General features: G+C 36.2%; 2 protein-coding genes and 1 long non-coding RNA gene across 3 annotated transcripts; 1 reads left to right on the plus strand and 2 right to left on the minus strand.

Annotated features, from left to right (window-relative positions):
• Positions 1 to 4,395: 4,395 nt before the first annotated feature.
• LOC149618328 (sphingomyelin phosphodiesterase-like) lies at positions 4,396 to 15,632 on the minus strand. Its single transcript, XM_089855553.1, has 13 exons — positions 15,483 to 15,632; positions 7,104 to 7,350; positions 6,785 to 6,973; positions 6,561 to 6,725; positions 6,268 to 6,495; positions 6,033 to 6,202; positions 5,760 to 5,870; positions 5,562 to 5,642; positions 5,375 to 5,462; positions 5,232 to 5,314; positions 4,974 to 5,163; positions 4,720 to 4,910; positions 4,396 to 4,637 (listed from the first exon to the last, which is right to left on the minus strand). Exons 2-13 carry the CDS (start codon positions 7,332 to 7,334, stop codon positions 4,514 to 4,516), a joined length of 1,851 nt encoding a protein of 616 aa, XP_089711679.1. The 5' UTR covers positions 7,335 to 7,350; positions 15,483 to 15,632; the 3' UTR covers positions 4,396 to 4,513.
• Positions 5,158 to 7,139, plus strand: LOC149618329 (uncharacterized). The gene is made up of 4 exons (XR_016375501.1): positions 5,158 to 6,171; positions 6,237 to 6,710; positions 6,782 to 6,879; positions 6,946 to 7,139. It is a non-coding gene; the product is annotated as an uncharacterized LOC149618329 (long non-coding RNA).
• A 2,321-nt stretch (positions 15,633 to 17,953) lies between the features above and the next one.
• Positions 17,954 to 23,998, minus strand: LOC149618330 (uncharacterized). Its single transcript, XM_089854418.1, has 12 exons — positions 23,878 to 23,998; positions 23,684 to 23,812; positions 23,494 to 23,622; positions 23,288 to 23,434; positions 23,157 to 23,217; positions 22,965 to 23,092; positions 22,774 to 22,896; positions 22,367 to 22,534; positions 22,185 to 22,316; positions 21,002 to 21,127; positions 18,727 to 20,925; positions 17,954 to 18,393 (listed from the first exon to the last, which is right to left on the minus strand). The coding sequence occupies exons 1-12, from the start codon at positions 23,897 to 23,899 to the stop codon at positions 18,245 to 18,247; spliced, it is 3,513 nt and encodes a 1,170-aa protein (XP_089710544.1). The 5' UTR covers positions 23,900 to 23,998; the 3' UTR covers positions 17,954 to 18,244.
• Between the last annotated feature and the right edge of the window lie 244 nt (positions 23,999 to 24,242).

The following is a 24,242-nucleotide window of genomic DNA, read 5'->3' on the forward strand; positions in this document are numbered from 1 at the left end:
CATATTCTGAAGTGTTTCGTTTCAAGTTAATAAATTGGGCCTTGGCCAACTTCGAAAGTACGACCCGGGCCTGGGATAACTTCGAATATATGACCCGGGCTTCGGCTAACTCCGAAAGTATGACCCGGGCTTCGGCTAACTCCGAAAGTATGACCCGGGCTTCGGCTAACTCCGAAAGTATGACCCGGGCTTCGGCTAACTCCGAAAGTATGACCCGGGCTTCGGCTAACTCCGAAAGTATGAACCGGGCTTCGGCTAACTCCGAAAGTATGACCCGGGCTTCGGCTAACTCCGAAAGTGTGACCCGGGCTTCGGCTAACTCCGAAAGTATGACCCGGGCTTCGGCTAACTCCGAAAGTATGAACCGGGCTTCGGCTAACTCCGAAAGTATGACCCGGGCTTCGGCTAACTCCGAAAGTATGACCCGGGCTTCGGCTAACTCCGAAAGTATGAACTGGGCTTCGGCTAACTCCGACAGTATGACCCGGGCTTCGGCTAACTCTGAAAGTATGACCCGGGCCTTGGATAACTCCGAAAGTACGACCCGGGCCTTGGATAACTCCGAAAGTATGACCCGAGCCTCAGTTAACCTCGAAAGTATGACCCGGGCCTTGGCTAACTTCGAAAATATATCTCGGGCCTTATTGAAAGTGAAGCTTAGGCCTTGGTAAAAGTCGAAAACATACTTGTAATCTTGTAATCCTTCAAAGAAGGCATTGGCCCAGAATATAGCAACGGTTTTTCCTTCAGCAGCTTGAAAAGCAACCTCAGCATTTTCTTCTGGTCCAATACCAATAATACCCTCAGTTCTAACAGCCTGATTATAAACCTCCTTCAAAACCGGATCAGTCGCATCCTAATTCGAAAGCAAATCTCATACAAATATTCACGGTTCATCAACAAGCGCTTACTTTCAGATGATAGTAGACAATTGTATCGCGAATCACTACCACCCTTAATTCCGGGTATGGTAACAGGTCCGCAAAGACTTCAATCCTCGATGGCCTGTCCGGAAGCGTCAATTTTGACAGAAGGCATCCAGTAAAGGAGGATAACAATGAAAATGTACCCAAGAGCCAAAAACCCCACATTATCCGGTATGCATCAGTAGACAATTTCGGTGGATAACCTTTTGAACAAAGCAATTACAACCACAACAAACTTAACCTTGACATAAATGAGCCTGAGAACCTCTAAATAGTGAACATATAAGTAGCAGCAAAATATACAAGAATCCTGCTTTGATATCCGGTCTCGCCAGAAACCATGTCAAGGTGTAAATGACGCAACAGAAGCTGATGATAGAAATTAAGGCACATAGCCATACCTGTAAGTAAAAATCTTCTACGATGGGATTTTGCTATAAAAGTCACCAGGAATACATACAGCTACTAGGAATAATTGTGTAGCCATATATCCCTTGTTAATTTCTACGATTTCGGGTTTTGTTGGGGGGGTATTCCGCGCTTCGGAACTTACTACGCGTCACGCCTACTCATAATTCTGATGGCTTCTTTCTATCTGTTGTTTCACTGGTTGGTAGCAACGCGAGTTCTTTGTTACCCGTACATTGCGCAAGGTGCAACAGGCAGCGAGATAGATTATCAATTCGCTATGGGTAAAATTCGTCATACATAAAGATTAGTCTAGCTAGCTCCTCCCACAAAATCCACGCCTAGATACGTTGAGTGAAAATGGAAGGTTATACAATGATTCCTAGTAGCTGTATGCGTATTAATAGGTATTATTACACTCGGTTCAAGAATGGATAAGATGGCGTAGTGGTTTTCGACGAAGGCCCTGGGTGGTCCCGAAATAAGAGCCCAATCTTGTTCACAAATTGGACTATGAAAATCCAAGAAACTTTTAAAAGGACTTATACGACTGAATAGATTTAGACTAATGTCAGATTCCTGTTATCACAGACATGATATCATTTATAAATATCTCACGACTGTTCGTTAAATTTAACAGTCATTACATTTCTGTATAACTTTCCAACGATACCATCCTCAGTTTCGTTCCCATAGTACGTTTCACCACTAAAGTCTAGTTCGTACCTTAATGGACAAGGTTAGAGGTCATTGTCAAACGTTTCTCCGCGGAACAAATTAATATTTAGTAATTAAACTATAAACGAGTTAAACATACGTCGCGTTTAGTTTGTACATCATGAAATCCAAGACGTCAGTGAGGTAACCGTGAATTCCTTGAGGAGTGGTATCATCTTCCTCCAACCAAAATGGGATCTAAAAATTATATTATGTCAGTCCACGTGACTACCGTTTGCTTAGTTTAAGCAAGATCTCGTACAAATCTGGAGGCGATCCGCAAATGCATTATTTATAACGCGATTGGACACAATTCCAATGTTAAGATATCCAACAATCAATCTTTTGTAATTTTCACAGACCCTTTAATTTAAACAATTATGTTATAAAACATTTATCGTAACAATTTTGTAACACTTGTTCAACGTTGATGGCAATTGGAGTAAACACATACAAGAATCTTTCCTCAATAACGTCGTCAAACTAAAATTTACCTGACCCGCGATATTCAACAACCGTTTGAAGATTGAGTCTTAGCCTAACTTAAAAACTTGACAATATAATAGAAAATAAAACTATTGTAGTCTGAAGTGGGTAAATACTCATTGTTTTCGTTACTGATTTAATATTTACGTATGGATTTTTCTCTGACAACTTCGAAGTTGAAAACACGTCCTCAAAATAACATTGAAAAAATATACACGCATCATTTTAGCACCCTGACTGGCGAGACTAAGTTAAACGAACAAAACGAAACGTTTTTACTTAGAAAATCAATATTGTAGTTTCGTAGGCATAATAGAAATTCCACGTTTACATGGTTAACCCATTAATTCTAATAGTTTGTACCATAAAGTTTCGTATATTGGGAGCCAAAAACTTCCTAACGACTTGGGTCAGAAAACCTTCACTTTACTAAAGACACGTTCACACTGCATTATTTTTTTTTGGGGGGGGGTTAACATATTTGCTCATGAAAGATTTCGATGGTTTTTCATTTTGACCTTTCAAAACCGTTTTCAGCAGGTTTTGAAAGTGTGAACGTGCCTCGAGTAAGTGTAGTCGAATATTGGCGTACTGCTTTAGAACATGAAAGTAAATGGTGCCTTGTAGCCCAGCGCATATATCAAGACATAACAAAACGTTAAGCATGTGAAACATAACATATGCTAAAATGGCTCAATACACGGTCATGCCAACGTTGCACAAACACAACCTAGTTTATTGAATGTTGCCAAATGGTCGTACCAATAGCCACATGTGACAGCAGTGTTACCACTACTTCACTATCGACATAAGTTCATAAGATATGTTCCATGCATAAGTTTGTCACTGGTAACTTAGAAACTGGAGCTTGTAATTTTGAAGTGTTTGAAGTATAGGTCATAGATTCAGGGTAAAGCGACATACGACTGGTGAGGCGCTGCTGTCAAATTTGGGCTTAGTAAGTTCAGACTAAATAGAACCTAGATGGAACTTGGTCCTAGCTGCAAAATTAATTAACCACCACCACCGAGTGTAGTTAAGACTTCAATTGACTAGCTTAATTGTCGTTCTCCTTCTCGAACTAGTTATCTCGAGTACTGTAAGTCTCTCAGTAGCATTACGAACTTGTATAGAGAAAGTGTCATAATTATGGAAGGAACATATCACTTATAAACTTATAATAAAGGAAATAAATTGAAAAAGTAACTGTTCAACGTGATGAATCAATAAATAGGTTTGTCTGGAAAAGAGGATTTAGACTTAAACCGTCTAGAAAGATCAACAACTGAAGTTAAGATCGTGTATAGCGTTTATTAAGGAATAAAAACGTTCAATTAAATTTTTGAAATATTTATAAAGTTTACTAAAATATCAGCCATGAACCCTGAAAGAAGAAAATGGACAAGAATTTAATATATGTTAATTATAAACGACGCACAATACCAGTTTTAGAAGGATCCAGCTGACTCGACGAGGTCCAGTCTATCCAAGTCGCAAGAAGTTCAGCCGAACATGCGTCAAAAATTGAGCCCAGACCCGACAAGAGTTTATGGTCGACAACCAGCGTAACGTTCCAAGAACTGAACTCGCAAAACGTTTGCAAGCTCTTTTTGTACGATTTTGGGGTGTCTAAACTGATCTACTGTGGTGCGATTTTTTATCCTGAAAAGTTTTAAGAGCGCAAGCGCAGTAGGCCAATCGAGGGCCCAAAAATGTTTTTCTAAAAACTAAAGACAACTATAATGACGGTATAAAAAATATATCTGAATTTATTTTTCCGATTCGTGAATAATTTATTTAGCTACGTCTAATTGTTCGTAGAAAATTAAAATTAAAATTAAAATTAAACAACTTCTGATTAGTTAAAACAAATAATCACTTTGTTTATTTACAATTAAAATTCCATTTATCAGTTTAGATTCTTTGGCTATGCTTAAAGTTAAAATTAAAATTACATTAATTATGTTAATTATTAATTAATTAGCGTGTGGGCAAACTGAGGGGTTGTTTGACCGGGACGTTTTTAGATCACAAATGATCTCCGCTTTGCATTCTCCGACACATGGTTTTTGATTATACCCGCTTTGAGTTGAATACAACCTTGATTATAAAAACAAAATTAAAAAAAAAACAACATCCAAGGCTTAGCGACGTATTATGATAAAATATAGGCTAATCTTACCTATAAAATAATTGAAATAGTTGATCGTCTGTTTCCAACCTATTTACTAGTTGGCGCCAATCTTCGGGTTGCAGACTAGGTAACCCGTATGTCTCTTTGGCCGAGTATGCCCTCTCCCATTGTGGTACAGACACCGGAGATTCATTTGCTTTGGTAATGTTTAAAAAGTACGTTTCATGGTCTAAAATGGCCTACAAATACGAGTTGAAACATTAATTGTTGTAAGGTCTATTATTTGTATTGTAAACACTTACTCTGGTACTGCCTTCATAATCTCCATCCACCGTAAATATCCTATAACTCGGGTTGACCCCTAAATAGGTGGTGACCGATGGCGTGACGTAGACCATATTCGTCGCCCTGGTCAACGACTCATCATAAACCACCTCGAACTCGTCAAAATGAGTATGTCCATAAAACTGTCCCATAACTGTGCTTTCGTAACTGAAATTTAAATAGTTGAATCATATTTCAAACTTATGATTATAGACTTATGATATTTAAAACCTCACCGTGTAATTATATTATTAAAATTTCTACTCCAAACTCGAATGCAATCGAATTTACCAGGTGGTATATGCGATATAATATGAACCTAATTAAAAACCCTTTAATTAGTTAAAAATTAACATTAAACTTAATTAAAATTTAGTACCTTTTCACCGTTCATTTCAGCATTTTGTAATTCATCTACAAGCCAAGATAATTGTTGGGCGGGATCCGTTGAATTTAGTAATAACCACCTGTGTAACAAACAGACAGACAGACAAACAAACGAACAACCTTTAATAAACTAGGGATGAAATTGTCTAAATATTTTTGTAGATAAAAAAGCATCTTACCAATTTAAGCCATTGCAGTAATTAGAATTAATCGAAATGATTCGAAATCCTTTTTGAACCAAAACAGAGTAATAACCACCTCTGAAAAATAAGTTATAGATTATATTTATTAGAATAATAATTATTGTCTTAATTACTTAATTTTACTAGTAATCAATTCAAATATTTAATTATTTTCGGTACAGTTAATTAACTTACTTTCTAATTGTGTAATCGGTATCCTTGGGCAACCAATGGGACCATGTTTCAGCGAGTCCATCGTATAACCAAGATATAGCGAATTTACCAGTCACTTCAGGTGGTGGAAAACTAAGAAAAAAAAAGAATTAACAAGTCACGCAAATCAATATTTTCGTATTAGCTACGTGTGGTTAGAGATGCAAAGGGAATTTTAGTGTTTTTTAGCCTAAAGATAAGAAGCGTCGCTAAAATGAAAGAAATAGCCTAAGATTATGGCAGTGTAATACTTACCTATTTACTGGTACAGCTTCATGGTTACCAACAGCGGGAAAAATTGGTGTATTTGGGAAATAGCTCAACAATATCTCGCTGACTGTCTCAACAATCTCTAAATTTTCGCTTCGACTTGATTCCCAGATGTCGTGGGGTGGTACGTCACCGGTCCACATGATGTAATCTATCTATTAATTACACAAATCAAAATTATATCTGTAGGAGCAGAAGCTATTTAGTGGTAGAAACGAACCTTGTGATTAGCCGCGATGTGACTCAGCATATTTTGCAGCGTTCCCAATGGAGTATCGCATTTGGGAATGTCTCCCCATTTTCCCGCGCTTGTTGAAGGGCCCTTTCCCGGCCCATCTCGACTTTGACAACACAACATAGCCTTGCATTCTGTGTTAGCACCTTCGGTGTATTCAGGGTCAAAGTGAATGTCAGTTATGTGAAGTACTTTGAGAACTGGTGCTCCAGCCTGATTGGGAAACGGTAATTAATCCCACTCATGTCCTATAATTAACCTCCAATTATGGAACTTGCCTTTGGTGGTGGTACTGGTACAACTGGTGGCTTTGGTATGGGAGGAAGTGGTACATCCCAGTGATAAATTGGACTAGTAACAGCGCCACATTTCTCACCTAAAAGTACACCGCATATTTCACCGGCTTCCATGTCCACGCGTCTCAAAACGTAAAGTACTTGTTCCTAATAACATAAATACTTAATCAATTTCACAACTAATTGGTTCGATAATGAACTAGTACTTGAAAAACGTCGACAAATTTTTGGCAAACTTCGGCGTCGAATATTTGGAAAACCTTGCAGATTACCACGATGGTATTTGCGATTGTCGTGTCAGGTAAGCCCATTTTTGTACATAGTCTGATAGCACCAATACCGACTTTACAACCAAAGCATTCTTTAGAAACTATAGCACCATCTGGACTTGTGGCCTAAGATGAAAAGGGACACGTGACCTAGTTACATCAATCACTTCAAAATCACAAGCTCATGTTTGTAACCAGCGACAAACTTATGAATGGCACGTATCTTATGACCTTATGCAGTAGGGTTTTTACTTACGGCTTTATTTCTTGCGTTATCAAGGACTCTTTTCAACATGATGGGCAAAATCTTTTGCTCCCAGAAGTTGAACTGCGGTGTGGGTTGATCGTTGAATGTCCAATCCATTTCAAAGCTGGAGATTTTGTCCGAGAATTTATCGAAAATTCCAGCGTCACGTTGTCCAAATAGTCCAAACAAGGCCGCGACAGTAAACAGGATCGTGTAGGTAAACGTCTTCATTATGGCCATAAATTACTTTTGAAGTCTAGAGGAATAAAAACACAACAAAAAATATGTTGTAATTAACACAAATAAACCGTGAATAATCTTGGAATTTACATTTCAAGGACAAAAGCGCTAATTACATCAAAGAAAATATAGTACTGGAATAGGAGGTAATGCCCTTGTACTTGCGTGGATATGTTACTAGTACAATTTTTACTAATTACGCAAAGTAAAATTAGTTTAAAGTAGCAACCATTCAGCTTCGTTTTGAAGTAGATCTACGAGACTGGTTTGTCGGTTTAACCATTTAACAAATGGTAAAACGCAAGTACATTGTTCAGAAAATACCCAACGCTGAGAATACTAGCTCAGTCTTTTGCATCTACACGTTAAACACGACATGTACTTGTTTTAAAGTGCATACAGTCCACTGACGTGACGTAGTTCATCTGTTGGAGATTAGTGGGTGAATATAAACAACAAATTAAGGTTTTAACTGAGGTTTACACAAAACGAACAAGTACCTGCAGAAACACTTGTATTTAACCAAACTCTGTAGTTTAGTGTAAACGCTATAGTACATGAATTGCTTAATTTTGTTTATCAGTATTTTGAAAATAGGGTAAAGTATGGGGGGTGCTATTGTTTAAGTTAAAACTAGCTTTTATAATTAATTCTCTTAACGATTTCGTTGCATTTTCTTGAAAACAATTACTACAGGTTACTTTTGAGGTACGTACAAAAACAGGGTGACCTTTAACCTCAAATATCTCAGGCCTTTTACGATCATAGACAATTAAATTATCTTTAATTTAAAAAAGAATTATTGAAATTAAAAACAATTACAAGATACTTTTGAAGTGAATACAAAAATTGCGTCTAAATATAGACACGGTGATTTTAACCTCAAATATCTCAGGCCACAGATGGACTTTTTGAAAACAAACTTTTTCACGACATAGACATTTAAATTGTCTTTAATTTAAAAAAAGAATTATTGAAATCGGTCAAGGCATTGCTGAGATATAGCGTTAGAAACAATATCAAATTTGACCATCAAAAAATATGTTTATATATTATTTTTAGTATATTGAGTATTCTAGGAGAGCGATAGCTCTCTTAGATAAGACCTCATACCGACTTTAATGTATAAGGATGGTTTTTTGATTGGTTATAACTTTTTTTGTATCGTATTAACTGCTTTGAAAAAATTCCACAGAACTACAATTCGGGCCCTCAATATGTGGTTAAAATTTCAAAAAGATCCACTCATTAGTTTATTTTATAAAAAATAAAGTTGCTAAGGGTGGTTTTCATTTGCATAAAATGATTCAGCCCTTTTGGTGAAAAAGTTAAATTTTCCCATAGAAATAACATGGAGTTTTTTTCAAATTTAGCCATTTTGTCGCAACCCTTTTGAAATGAAATATTCGTTTGTTACGTTTGGGAACGGTTTTATATCAAAATTTAAACCTTTTTCTAGGACCATTTTTAAGGTTTTTGAGAAAAATTAATTTTAAGTATGTTTAATTTTAAATTTTAAAAACTACCCCAATCTGCGATATTTTAGCATGGATACGCTGTTTTATTGGTAAATATCAGCGAGACCAATATTGGCCTTTTTTTACGTATAGTTGCGTCTTAATAATCCGATTGTTTTTTCTTAATGCCTTTTGGTTGAAATGGCCTATCGATAGTGAGATAAGACTGCTTTAATATTGCCGCCGTGACAAATTACCCCGTTTGTGGCCGCCATTTTTTTAAGGGGAAAAAAATTTGAGAGTGGGTCCTTTTTCGTTGCCATTTTCATATTTTTTGAGGATTTGCTCATGGATGGATTTTAAATATAATTTAAAGTAGGTTTCAAGCTTTAATATAAGCCTAATTTCATAATTTTCCACCTTTTGATTGTCCCACAATCTATTTCTAAACTAGGCACTTTTTTTAAGGCGGTGAAATTGCGCTAAGCCTTGGCTTAACGTTCATTTTTGCCGTTTAAAAAAATGTTTACCTCTCGTTGCCCTTTACTACTTCGCCTTCTCGTATCGTCGTACTTTTAATTAAAGTTTAGACTTTGAAAGTAGTGCTTTGTTTTCTTAAATATTACTTAATTGTATAAAATTTCAATATTATAATTGCATAAAACGAATTCAATTTTGTTTGTTGATGGGACGCGCCTTGCATTTGAATTTCGTTCCCTCGAAACTACCCCCCGAAGAATTTTTATTTATCGCCGTCTTTCGGTCGCTTCAGCCCGAAAACAGCTGTAGTGAGAATTTAGAAATGTTATTTATTAAAAATGTATGCGCTCAGTGTGTTGTTGTGTTTGCATTTTAATGCTTCTAGAAAATCGTGGTGCGCGTCGAGGTTTACGAATCCAACGTGTGTTGCGAAATGAAAATCAAGGGTGGATACTACATGATCTATGCTTTAAAAGGAATTTGACCGCGCCATGCAGTCAAGCAAAACGGTATTAGGCCTTGCCAAAACTTGACTGAGCTATTGCGCCTTGTCAGATTATCTTGTCTATCTATCAATGATATAATAAATTCACCCTCGGATATCCTGTGACGAGGAGATGGTTTTAAAGTTACTAACACTCGATTTTGGAGGTAGATACTGTCTTGTGACACTTGATGTAACGATTTTATCTTATAAACAGACTATTATCATAAGCCCATATCGTAAATTAACCGCTGTTGATATCAAAGCTTAATTGAAATACTGATACCAATTTTTTAACTCAATGAATCATCAAAAATTATCTACTAAAAGAGATATCTACTTATATTCCATTCAAATTTCTCGCAACATTTCTAATTAACGAGTAGAAATGTGCAAATGAAGTTCAAACTGATTAATTGGGCAAATTGCTATTTTGGTCACCATTACCGATCACAGATAGATTTGCGCCCTTCAGTAGTGTTTATTATGCTTGTGAAATGGATAGCGAAATCTGTGATTAAAGTTTAAAATGGACATGAGCAAAAACGGCTTTATTCATATCAACTCTATTACCGAATATCTAAATTTGACTAAAATTAACAAAATATTCTATTCATGGTTAAAAATCTTGTTTGAAGCAGCAAGCCATCTAATCCTTATTTAGCTTCTTTTGAAAAAAAATAATAGGTTGATACCTCTTTCAGTAGATGATTCATTGATATTTCAGTTTCATTGAGTTTAAAAAAAATTCGTTCCACCATTGGTTGATTTTCAATATTGACCAATCGATAATCACAAATTTTAATAACTAAATTATTAAAACCGGTTCAAAACCATATTAGTTTTGAAACGATTAAATTATAATTTTAAACATATATACTAGTTAATTCCTCGTAGGTAATTAGTTAATTGTCTTAGTCAAATTAATGCTGAATATTACATACAAAAAGTAAATAATAAATTCAACTTCTAAAATTTAAATGTAAAGTGTGTGCATTATTTCCCAATTAATAAAAGATATCCACTTATTTTCATTCAAATTAATTACTAATTTGTGGATAATGGATAGAAAATGTCGAGCTCTAATTGCGATATAGCTAAAATCAATCCCACTGGCTATTTATAATACAATATAACCTTTGCCCTATGTTTACTGTTTTGAATTTTATTTGTGAAATTTAAAACATAAAATAGTATTACAATTTTTTTAATTAAATAATTATTAATAAATTTCAATAAAATAAATTCTGGTTAAATACATAACACTACTTTTTACTAAGTTTCTGAAATTATCAGAGCTAAATATCAAAGACACATATTTAATTGCTCTCATTTCGACATAACTGCAACCGTATAGATTCATTCATTTAATAACATTTTTAAAGGGATGTATTAACTTTTAAAGGTGAAAACCCAGCTGACTTAGAACTTTAGAAGCAGGCTGGGAAATAGCACACTTCCTCTGGTCCAAAACCAGTTTATTAATTGCTTGGACTAGTTTTTTAATTCAAGAAGTGGGGGTTACTGGTCCTCGGGACCAGTTTATTAATTGCAAATCTATTGGAGAGCAAAGGCTGGGACCAGTCCGGAGACCAGTAAATAATTTCAGACACTAGGGGGTCACTGGTCCAAAGGACTAGTTTAAAAAATATCCTTATTTCCCAGGCTGTTTAGAAGTAAAAAAATACCAGGCTGCCAGGCTGTCTCTAACACAACAGAGTTGGCCATTCTCGCTTATGAGAAATGAATCCTTGTCATATGCATCTCTGGACTTTAGGAGCTCCAGGAGTCAGACTCCCAACTGAAGCAGGGTGGGAAATAGGGATTTTTTTAAAACTAGACATTGGGCCAGCGACCCCCTGCCCAGGAATAAATGAACTGGTCCATGACCATTGACCAGGGCGCGGCGTCTGCTAAACTAAAGAAGTGGGTAATTAAAATAGTTGAGATAATGTCTGGACCCTGGTTACCCTAGAATTTCCTTAGTGGTCCTGTGGTCCACTGCTCCCCCTCCGATTTAATTTTTAAACTGGTCATTTTCCCTGTGCCACCGCCTTATTTACAACGCTGAACCAAGAAGTTATATCAGTATCTCAGAGAGAAGATATAAATTCGCCAGATTTCCAGCTTTATTTCCAGTCCTAACGTAGGTCCGCAGTCAATCCCCGTCTCTAAATTACAACCAGCATCTCATTGGTTCTTGAAAACTCACGTCAGCGCGACGACGCGAGTGAGGAAAATTTCCGACTGACTAGAGCGAAATAGCCCGGCGCCTCCTTTTACGTCCCCCCTTGTATTTTGAAAGGGGGACTGGGACTATGGCGCGCGAATACAAAGGCATCTTATATCTTCTCTCTGAGATACTGATATAACTTCTTGGCTGAACTGAAGATTTCTTTTGACCGGACCATAGCCTACTCGATCACGCGCAACACGTCGCAAGCTGCTTGCCCTATAGCGCGAGTCAGGGTGGGAAATAAGGATTTTTTTAAACTGGACATTAGACCAGAGACCCTCCTGACTTGGAATAAATAAACTGGTCCGTGACCATTGGCCAGAGCACGTCGTCTGCTAAGCTAAGGAAGTGGATAATTAAAATATTAGAATTTTAATGTGTGGACTCTGGTTACCCTTGAATTTTTTAGTAGTCTCGTGGACCACTGACCCCCCCCCCTCCGATTTAATTTTTGAACTGTACCAGGCGATTTTTAAACTCGTCATTTGCCCTGTGTTACCGCCTTATTTCCCACGCTGGCACGAGCTGCTTTGCGTTGTCGAGTGCGTGATGGAGCGGGCTATGCCTGGAGTCCCAACCCCCGTTACTTACTACCAAAATACCCACTAGCATAGCCCACTCGATCACGCTCTCTTTTCCCCGGCTACATATTTTGAAGAGGGCACTTTTTAGGCGTATTTATTAACAATCTTGGATCACCTTTGTGGACTTTTAGGGTAGCCCTTAAAAATTGAGTCGGCATTGCCCTGACTATATTGTGTTTAAGGTTTATAAGCTTAATATCAAACAGACGTTAGTTAATGCTACAAAAAAGTTCGAAATTGAAAATCTCCGATCGTCGTTGAGAAGTTTTAAGGACATCCGAATTTCATATTGGGCTTATGAAAAGTTTGAGCTAAAGGTTAAACAGACATAGGCTAAATCAGCGTTTTAAAAAATTGTGTAAAACTGTCAATTTGGTCCTATTTGTGGAATTTTTAGGGGAGCGCCTCGCGTTTCAATAAAGGGTTGTAAAAAATTGTATTATGTTAATTACAATAAGAATACAAATTTTCAATGAGTTACGTTTTTATTTTTTGGAGTATCATTATAAATAAATGACTGATTGAGCAAAAGTTACGGTCCCCTTTTTATATGTTTCTGCTTAGTGTAGATTTTGAAAATGTAAAACAGTTTCTTAACAATCTTAATTAAAATGAAGACTGAAGGAGCAGATATTAATCAAAAATGTCTTGATTAGAATCAAGTCCTAAAAAGTATCGATAAGACTGAGGTTATCACTTGACTGAAGGATCAGATATTAACTTTTCTTTTTAATTGAAACTTAAAGGCATGCTTAAGAAAAAACAACGTTCCATTACCGTTTTCCGTTGAAATAACTTATTTTACAGGTAATCAATTTCAAAAATTTACTTATCTCGGGTTTTCGGGCACAATTCCATTCCCCCAAAACATTTTATCATTACATTAATCACTTTTGAGAGATAACGTGTCAAAATAAGCTTTAAAACAATAGAAAACTGAATGAGCGGTCTGTTTAGCCATGACCAAAACCTTCAAATCAGTGTTGCTAATGTTAGAAAGTGGATTTTCCCACTTCCATTTTAAAAATTTGCCGCATTTCCCACACCCCCTTTTTTACAGTCATATTTATCTGGACTATTTTATCATACTAAGTTTAATATGGAATATCACTCCGCATGGCTTTCACAATATGTACAAATGCTATAAAGCTTTAAAATTCTCAAAATATGCTTTCTTTTTTTTCAGTGCCAAACTTAAAATCACCGAATTTATTTCAAAATGTCGCTTGAAATTATTAAACCGGATAAAATTTTGAAAATTTCGCACTATTAACCCTTGAACAGGAAAATTCCGACATTTGATTGATTTCGGAAAAATATTACTTTTTCCCCACAGAGCCTAAAACCAAACCTAAATCTCCCACGATGTGGGAAATTACCCACACATTTGCAACACTGCTTTAAAAACTTACAACAAGCACACTTTCGAGACATGTTCTGAACAAATTAGTGCTTAACCCGCTAATAGTACGACCACGGAGAATTGATGTAAACTGTAGTTGAAATATATTCATGTGCGACCCGCGGCACTGAATGGTCTCTAACCATTGTTTGAAACTAGAGAGAGAAATAGTGAGCAGCATTAATCATGTCCTGAGCTATGAGAATGAACAGTATGACTGTTGACTGAAGTACACTAGACATTACATCATTTTTCATAACCACGAGTAAAAATCTAACTGTCCCTACTTAATTTTCCGCCATTGTTTTAAAACGTATCCACTGCGAAGCATGCCGGGCACAAATGAGGGAATGTCATACACGTACTCTCTCAAAAGTGATTAATGTAATGATAAAATGTTTTGGGGGAATGGAATTGTGCCCGAAAACCCGAGATAAGTAAATTTTTGAAATTGATTACCTGTAAAATAAGTTATTTCAACGGAAAACGGTAATGGAACGTTGTTTTTTCTTAAGCATGCCTTTAAGTTTCAATTAAAAAGAAAAGTTAATATCTGATCCTTCAGTCAAGTGATAACCTCAGTCTTATCGATACTTTTTAGGACTTGATTCTAATCAAGACATTTTTGATTAATATTTTAGGACTTAGTACGTTTTTAGGGTAAAAAATACCTCTTATAAAAATTCATTTTATATACCTCATTGGTATTCTATCGCTTCATGCCATAAACACGCGAACTACACTATTTTTGGATTATAACAATAAATCTAAGCGTAAATGTGAAACGAAAACAAAATTTAAAAAAAATATTCTGGTTTTAAAAATAAACTAAATAAATATAATAGCTATAACGTTTCCTATTCTTATTTTTATTATTATTATTATTATTATTTGCACAGTTTTTGTTTAAAACCAATATTTTCTTAACACATTTCTTAGATAATGAGGTGATAGGTCATTGATCAAAGTTTAAAATCACTGTTGATAATGAATAAATATTAAACACTTGACATTTGCATAGTTATTGATAAGATTGAGAGATAGAGGCAGAGCTAATTATCACCTTTGCCCTATACGATCAAACTAAAGTAATTTTATATCGAGATATTTATTAGTATTATTTCCGTAAGTAGGAATGCATACAGCTATTTGGAATAATAGCGTACCTATTTTCACTTAACGTATATTAGGCAGCAAATTTTGTTTGAGTCGAAATTTATGTAATTTCTGTGCAGAAATTTTGCCCCCCCCCCACAAGGGATGTATGTACCCCCAAACACAAGTTACTGATGAACGTTGGAACTCATGTTTATGATTGGATGAAATTAAATTATAAATCATTAATTGTCTGTTCTGTTTCTTACTTATTAAACTTAGGGGGTCTTCCAATCATAAACACTTCTCCAATGTTAATTCATTTGGAACTTGTGGGTTAGGGGGGGGGCATGCACTTCGCTTGTGGGGTCAAAATCAAATATAAAATATAAATGACATTTTAAACTTACCTAATGTTCTTGAAAACTTCGTGGATCCAACTATAGGCTCACTTTTGACTAGTGAAGAAAGGTTTAGAAATTTCCATATAGGTTGCCACAGTGGTTCCACGCTGAGATCCACCTAAGTTCCTCGTTGTCTTCACGATCTTCCGGCTACCAACCAAATGAAAGCGAAATTGTCTAAGAAATATTTCTCTACATTTTTTCTTCTTACATAACTTTAAAGGAAAAGTTCAGGTAACATAACTGATTATACTTTAATTGAAAGAACGGCTGGAATTATAAATACAAAAGGAATAAATGAATGGATCTCTTATTACAATATGATAATTAGTACATTTAATTAGAATTAAAAATAATCAAGGACTACTGCCTCGCCATCCGCCATTGCTTTAGTGCAGGCGTCTGCTACCCAGAACCCCGACCTTACCCTTATCTCTCTCAACCTGTGAAAATTCAACCAATCCCGTAAGGGTAAGATCATGGTTCTGGCTAGCAGACGCCTGCACTAAAGCAATGGCGGATGGCGAGGCAGTAGTCCTTGATTATTTTTAATCTGACTAATTAAATGTACTAATTATCATATTGTAATAAGAGATCATTTATTTATTATTCTAATATTTAATTCCTTTTATATTTACAGGGATAGATATAATTTTAGAAGTAGGAATGGAGAACAGAGTAATATCTGGGCGGGCGTCAAAGTCCCGGACGGACCCCCTTCCACGGGACGGGGGGGGGGTATGAAAGAAGAGGCGGGTGGGTCATAGCGACAGAGGTAAAAAGGAATTACGTATTATTCGCCGTCGCCGTCAGCAACGTCATCAAAACGTAGTTTAAAACTGAGCCAATAGGATAATTTTAACTTTTCGTTACGTGTTGGAGGGAGGGGCTCTATACTGGGTGGGCTATGAGTCGGACTGAGGTAAACACTAACCGTTCTCTATTCCTACTTCTAAAATTAAATCTATCCCTGATATTTAGAAAAAGCAGCCGTTCTTTTAATAAAGGTATAATCCGTTATGTTACCTGAACTTTTCCTTTAACTTTCACTTGACGGTGGAAGTTTCGAATTGTAGGAAGTAGGATAATAACTTGTCCTACTTACCGCTTTTGGCTTTTCTTCGCTAGATTTCAATTCAATTCCCCGTCGAGTTAGTTGTTTGAACTAGAAATCGCCCGTTAAACGAATGGTAGCTTCGTTAAACTTGAGTATGGAGCTAACAGGAAAATATCGAAAATAACAATACGTTATAAACGTAATAGGGGGAAAGATATAATTATTTAATAAAATAAAATCGTACGTTTCTTATCTCTTAACAAAACAGAAAAAAAGAAAAACATTATTTGCTTATCAAAATATTGATTATCTTTTCGATTTGTTGTACAGGGTGTTCTTGCAAAAAGGGTTGGGGATAATTATAGGACCGAAGTATGGTTCTATATGAATGGTTCTATAACCAGCCGATTTTGCCCTCCTTTTTGTAACACCCTGTACATCATAGAACGGACTTTGTAATTATAAATTGAATCATCAAATAAGATGTTAATGCATTGGTACCTTTACAGTAATAGCACTTTGAAAATTTCTTGGAAATATAACAAAATTATTGCTTGCATATTCACTTTAAAACTAGGCTAACCTTAAATTCAGTCATTTTTACTGCGTAAATGTTCTGCAGATTTGTAATCTAGTCGAGGGGTTATTCACTCTTAGATTACGCTGGGTGAATGGCCCCTCGAATCTCACCTACTGATAAAGTGCGTTTAATTCATTCTTATGACGGTGTTAAAACGAAGAAATCAATGTTATCTTTCAGTTCAGATTCGATAAATACAATTAAGGGTCAAAGGTTATAATGATTTTTCGCCTTATAGTTACTACGCGTAGAAGTTATAATAAATTGCAGTAAATATATGCCTTTATTAATATTTTCTTTGGTTTTTAAAAATAAACAAAAACACTTAAACACTTACTTACTTTATCACTTAAATAAACAAGTTCTTGAGGTCAAAAGAATGTTTTGCAGACTGGGTTTCACAGCTGTTTAGGTTGAAAACTGTATCCATTTTATAATGAAAAAACTCAGTCAACATTTCACACAAAACAAAATCCGAGTAGAAGTATTATTCTGACGTTTAAAATTAAAAAACAACTGAGTTCCATAAATCAAATTAAATTAAATTAAATATTACAGAAATGCTTTCACTGTCAAACGAACCTATACTTTAACTACACTATTATTAAAAACCAGCAATTTCGGTTACTAATCATCACAAAAATTACCTAATTTTAATTAATTAACTAACTAATTAGAACGACGTCTGTCGCTAGTGGCATAATTAGTAAAACTAACTAAAAGGGTTCAATTTGAAAAAAAATTAGGATTTGGGGTCGTTTAGAAATTTTTTTGCTAATTCATTATATGATACTTATCGTGTTGTTCTAATTAGGATTAAAATTAAAACATCCTCCGCTGTTTATTATATAATATTCTTATTGTTATTTTGACAAAAATTACTCACCTTGACTTAGAATTATCTGGACCAGAGTTAGTTTTATTTTAAAATAAAAAATTAACAAACACAACAAAATTGTTAATGAAAACGTATATTATACACAATATTTTGGTTAATACAGATAATTTTGTACATGAATTAAATGCAAATAAAAATAGGTCTAATTTGACATAAAATAAACAAAAGTCCCATTGGACGGCTGACTTTAAAATTGCGTCATTATTGTTCCTTGACTTGGTTAGTAATTAAAATTAAATTTGAGAATTATGGTACCATTTCAAAAACGCCTTTTCCGATTCGAGTTTGGCCTTATGGTAAGGACAAGCTCTTTGTTCAAGTAAGGTTTTGTAATTCTGGCTTGTTACCAAGTCAATACCGAGTTCCTCAGGGGTGTTGCAACCTTTTTTTAAATGTAACTTATACATTAACATTTACTTATGAAGACAAGATTAAACTTTGAAGATATCGAACACAAAATTAAGGGGGTTAAAATATAGACAAATTTCAGTACACTAGAACTCTGGTAATTTAACAACTAAAGTCAAATACTTTAAGAATATTGTAGATAAAGTAATTATCTTTCGAACGAGACCAAGTACTTGCGCCTATGCCAACCACAGCTCAAGTAATTAAAGTTTTAATAAAATTCTAGCTCCAACCCTGGGATGTACAAATTGCCCTTCATCTAACGATAATAGGCCTATAATAACTTAATTAAAAAATGGGTAATTACCTGCGCATAATGTCTTTGTTCCACCATCACTATGTGGTACTTGAACGAGTTTCTTCTGGACGTTCGGACCAGGTGGTATTATGACACCTTTACGAGGACTGGTCCTTGGCATTATATCACTGGCGGACTTGTACGACGACGACGAACTATCAGAGGACATCATTATAACATCTATTTCCTTGGCATCTCTCTTGGCAAGTTCCATTTGGAGCTTCCTTCTAAGTTTATCCGCTTCCGTTCTCTGATGACCGGATGTCGATTTCTTACTTCCGCTTATGCTAATCGTTACAATGGACATTTTGGGCTTGCGCTTCTTAACACGACTCCTCTGAGAACCAACTGTCTTAGTTGAAGAGGTACCACGATGTAATTGGCGTGAGACGTCTTTCTGCGCATGGGTACTTGACGTTGATGGTTCAATGCCCGTGGGTTTAGCATTTCGGCTGGGACAGGTAATTCCTGGTACGGGCTTTGTCTTTTTAAATACATTAATGGTCGAGGATCCACCTGACACGAGGCCAGGTTGCAAAGAGCCACTAGTAACCTTCTTACGCTTGGTATTGTGGTCAATCCGCTGTTTTGAATTAGTTTCAGTTGATGTTGGTTCAGTTTGACGGTGAGGTTGTTTTGGGGGCTTTATTGGATGTTGGGGTCGTTCAGTGGGCTTTAATTGAGGTTGGGCTCGTTTTGGGGTCTTTATTTGAGGTTGGGGTTGTAAAGTGGGCTTTAATTGAGGTTGGGGTCGTTTTGGGGTCTTTATTTGAGGTTGGGGTTGTAAAGTGGGCTTTATTCGAGGTTGGGGTTGTTTTGGGGGCTTTATTTGGTGTTGAGGTTGTTTTGGGGGCTTTATTTCTTGTTGAGGTTGTTTTGGGGGGTTTATTTGGTGTTGAGGTTGTTTTGGGGGGTTTATTTGGTGTTGAGGTTGTTTTGGGGGGTTTATTTGGTGTTGAGGTTGTTTTGGGGGGTTTATTTGGTGTTGAGGTTGTTTTGGGGGGTTTATTTGGTGTTGAGGTTGTTTTGGGGGGTTTATTTGGTGTTGAGGTTGTTTTGGGGGCTTTATTTGGTGTTGAGGTGGTTTGGGAGGCTTAATTTGAGGTTTAGGTCGTTCAGAGGGCTTTATTTGGGGTTGAAGTTGTTCAGCAGGCTTCATCTCAGGTTGAGGTTGTTCAGAGGGCTTTATTTGAGGTTGGGCTTGTTCAGCGAGCTTTATTTGAGGTTGGGCTTGTTCAGTTGACAATGGCTTCGACGGCCAGGTACTGATAGATGTCGATGAAACTGGTACCTCAGCTTTTGTCTTTGTTTGGGAGGGCGTCAGGACCAATTTGGGCGGTGCTATCAACACTGGTCTTAGAGTCTTCTCACCAATTTGACCTTTGTCATAAACTTGAGGTTCCTTAATCAAACCTTGTGCGGATATCGGTACTGATTCCGAGGGAATTGGGCTCAATTGGTCAGGTGCCGAAGACGTCACAAGACTACTACTCCCGAATAAGAATTTCTCAGCAGTGTTTTGAATGAAGAGATTTTTACTTTCAGTTGTTTTACTTCCGGAAATAGCACCGGAAGTATTAGACGTCGAAAGCTCAAATCCTTCCGATTCACTTGAGGAATTTGACCTTTGACTCAGGGAAACTTCTTCAAACAATCTGGAAGGTGGTGACCCTTCTAGGACGAAAGGGTTTGAAGGCAACTTGGGGTCAAAGTTAAAGCAATCCAATGATTTCGTAATCGACCCCTGTTCATCAATGTTCAACATGAACTTCGACTGAGATATGGGTTGTTGTTCACACTCATCTTGGTGATAATCATGTGACGAACCATTATCGATTAAACTTCTAGGGACATCATTTGGGGGTGAAGGGTCACTTAGGTCACCTTGACGTGTTCCATCGCGTCTTGGCGAACAGTCAGGTGATGAATTTTTAAAAAGATTTTTGATGATATCACCGCAATCTAAGTCAAACTCGTCATCTGAGACTGACGTCAACAAATTGGTCGATGTTGAGGACTCGTAAAGGGTTTTGGGTATTGTCGCGTCATTGTCTAGCTGTAGGTCCTTGTTAGTTAAGGATAGGGTACTTGAAAATGTACTACGACTTCCGGTAATGGTAATTAAAGGATTGTCTCCCGATGCCAGGAGATTATTGGACATCGTGGATTCTGATTTAACCGAATTATCCGCGATTTGACAAGGTTTATCTGCGAAAGTTTCCCGGACTTTTAAAGCTAGGTTTCCCTGATTTCTATTAATCCCGATGAAGAAATATGATCTTACCTTTGTCGTTGAGTAATTTAACGAGGTACATTGTTGAGGATATTAAGTCAGGGTTAGCGAGAAGCCATAAATTACCGATAATACGTTTAAGGTTCTTGTAGCCCGTAATGTACGCCCGACATTCATCTAAATTGGTTGGTACACGAATCAACCATTCAATTAAAGCTCGAACTAGCTACAGGTAGTGTCATACTTTTGCTACATGTATCTTATAAACTTATGCTACGTATCTTGTAAACTTGCTGTACATATCTTATAAACTTATGCTACGTATCTTGTAAACTTACGCTACACATCTCATAAACTTACGCTACACATCTCATAAACTTACGCTACACATCTCATAAACTTACGCTACACATCTCATAAACTTACGCTACACATCTCATAAACTTACGCTACACATCTCATAAACTTACGCTACTCATCTCATAAACTTACGCTACTCATCTCATAAACTTATGTTACACATCTCATAAACTTATGCTACGTACCTCATAAACTTATGCTACGTATCTCATAAACTTACGCTACGTATCTCATAAACTTATGCTACGTATCTCATAAACTTATGCTACGTATCTCATAAACTTATGCTACGTATCTCATAAACTTATGCTACGTATCTCATAAACTTATGCTACGTATCTTATAAACTTATGTTACACATCTCATAAACTTATGCTACGTATCTCATAAACTTATGCTACGTATCTTATAAACTTATGCTACGTATCTTATAAACTTATGCTACATATCTCATATGCTACATATGGTAAAAACGTATGCTGCATATGGTATAAACTTATGCTGCGTATCGTATAAACTTATGCTGCGTATCGTATAAACTTATGCTACGTATCGTATAAACTTATGCTACGTATCGTATAAACTTATGCTACGTATCGTATAAACTTATGCTACGTATCGTATAAACTTATGCTACGTATCGTATAAACTTATGCTACGTATCGTATAAACTTATGCTACGTATCGTATAAACTTATGCTGCATATCGTATAAACTTATGCTACGTATCGTATAAACTTATGCTGCATATCGTATAAACTTATGCTACGTATCTTATAAACTTATAAAAAGGATTGTGGTAGGACCGAAGTTCAGGGCAAACGCGAACGCGAACGTCAAACGCGTAGAAATTGGTATAAAAAGGTGTACTTACCAGAAACCAAGGCACTTTGACTTAAGATGAAAACTGCTAATATCTTGACCTTTGCGCTTATTTTGGTGTTGGTAAGTAACAATAGAGATAATTTGATAATTCCCAATTTCAAGCCCTCAATGGCGTTGACGGCTAAATATAATTAGGTAAAGTCTGCTAATTAATATTATTGAACAACTTACCATGATCAGTAACTGTTGAAATATAGGTGTTCAAAAGAGCCAAGAGAGCTTCGTCGCGATGTTCATCGCCATCTTGGATATCTTCATCAATTTCGGTTACGATTTTGAATAAAGTTCGCGCCAAGACGTGTAAACCACCGTTTGAGGTCAAAGATGATTTGACCTCGTCTGAAAATCACTTATTATTACCGATGCATATGCCAAGGCTTAACTTGTGATTTTTAATGGGTCAAAATGATGCGTCGTCTGCTCCAGAGTAGAAGAGTTTCAATTTCAATATTTTCGATTCTGAAGCAGACGATGCATAATTTTGACGCAGATTTGTCAGTTAAAAATGCTGCTTTAAGCCTCGGTCTACGAATCGGGGTCATAAAATGCATAATAATTAAAAAAAGGCTAAGGCTTACCGTTATTAGACATAATACAGTGTAGAAGAGTCGCTATTCGTTTAATAATTAACCAATCATTGCCCGATTCAAGAATACGGTAACAAAATGGTTGAAGAATGGAGCATGCTCTTTGATTTTCGTCTGAAATTGAAAAGGGGGACGTTGCAAGGGCTTGTTAAGCCTTGCCACGCGCATTTTTGGGCACTTACCGTTTTCGGGATTGCTTGTGCAATTTAAAAGCGCATTATTTACAAATTGCCACGTATTTAAATTAGGGTATGTTCCACAGTTCGCGGGATAGTTTGTAAATGGACTCCGAAAAATTGGAAATGTTTCTCTAACATAATATAGTTAGGCCTAATATTCAATAAATTGGTTAAGCCTAATTTTCACGAGCTTACTGGTAAATTCTTAGCAACTCCCCAAGGCAACCGGATTGCCTAGCTAGATCTTGTCCCGTTTCTAAATGACCAACTACAATAAGCCTACTTTTTTATACGATTAGGCCTTGGCCTTTAAAAGTTCGACTTACCGTTATTCGCAGTTAGATTTACAAGAAAGAGAATTGCGTTTTGCAAGAGGGCATCCGATTGGCTGCTATGAATTAAATTGGAATTGCATAAAACTCCTCTGACAGTTTCAAACGTGGTTAATGTGTTAAGCCTTGCACGATTACTCTCTGAAACTTAAGTAAACTTGAAATATTAAGCCTCGGTTAAGGAGTAGTACAAGGCTTACCGTTGTTTTCGATAGCGGTGTTTAAAGCTATGAAACACCATTGTTTCACTTTGTAAAAAGGTGAATTTTTCAAGAGTTTGAAAATGGTTTTCAAACCTTCAACGTTCAGTAAAGATACTTCCCCGGATTCTGCAGGATTCCGGCTAAGGATTTAATGATTAGGCCTAAGATGATTAAAATATTCACCTACCATTAATGGTGGGATCCGTCAACTTTGAGACTATGGTCTCCAAAGTTTGACAGACTTCAATTTCATCTTTGGAAACATCACAAATTTCCAAATAATCCAATAATTTCTCGATATCTCCGTTGCAGGAACCTTAAAAAACATAAATAACTCTTAATTACAGTTAAATTTAATGAAATTATGCCTAAAATACTTACTATCTTCGTTAAACAAATCCATCTCGACATACAGCGATTCAAAAAGCGTGGCTGAACCGGCGCGGTGTAGCAGTCGACGCAACCGAGCATTTATTTCAGAAATAGCCGAAACGAAGACGGTGAAAATACTATAACTACATTTCAGACTTACCTAATCTTTAAAAAAAAAAACATGTAATTCACGAAATTTTAAGTGCAAAAATTTAAATAAATCAATTTAATATTTATTTTTTTTTTCAAAACGATTTAATGGCTTCAAAAAAGAACAGTTAAATTTAAAAGAAATTATGCCTGATATACTTACTATCTTCGTTTAACAAATCCATCTCGACATACGGCGATTCAAAAAGCGTGCCTGAACCGGC

This window comes from Phalangium opilio, unplaced genomic scaffold, assembly GCF_054372755.1.
Source record: "Phalangium opilio isolate 3A_F unplaced genomic scaffold, DU_Popi_V2 ptg000209l_1, whole genome shotgun sequence".
NCBI lineage: Eukaryota > Metazoa > Arthropoda > Arachnida > Opiliones > Phalangiidae > Phalangium > Phalangium opilio.

Excerpts from the sequence above, each read along its gene's own strand:
- LOC149618328 (XM_089855553.1), bottom strand. The coding sequence starts at position 7,334 with ATGGCCATAATGAAGACGTTTACCTACACGATCCTGTTTACTGTCGCG. Across the intron at positions 5,871-6,032 it reads GAAGCTGTACCAGTAAATAG|TTTTCCACCACCTGAAGTGA; the intron begins GTAAGTATTACA and ends TTTTTTTCTTAG. Across the intron at positions 5,463-5,561 it reads TACTGCAATGGCTTAAATTG|GTGGTTATTACTAAATTCAA; the intron begins GTAAGATGCTTT and ends TTTGTTACACAG.
- LOC149618330 (XM_089854418.1), bottom strand. The coding sequence starts at position 23,899 with ATGGATTTGTTTAACGAAGATA. Across the intron at positions 23,435-23,493 it reads CACCGCTATCGAAAACAACG|AGAGTAATCGTGCAAGGCTT; the intron begins GTAAGCCTTGTA and ends CTTAAGTTTCAG. Across the intron at positions 22,897-22,964 it reads CACAAGCAATCCCGAAAACG|ACGAAAATCAAAGAGCATGC; the intron begins GTAAGTGCCCAA and ends TTTCAATTTCAG.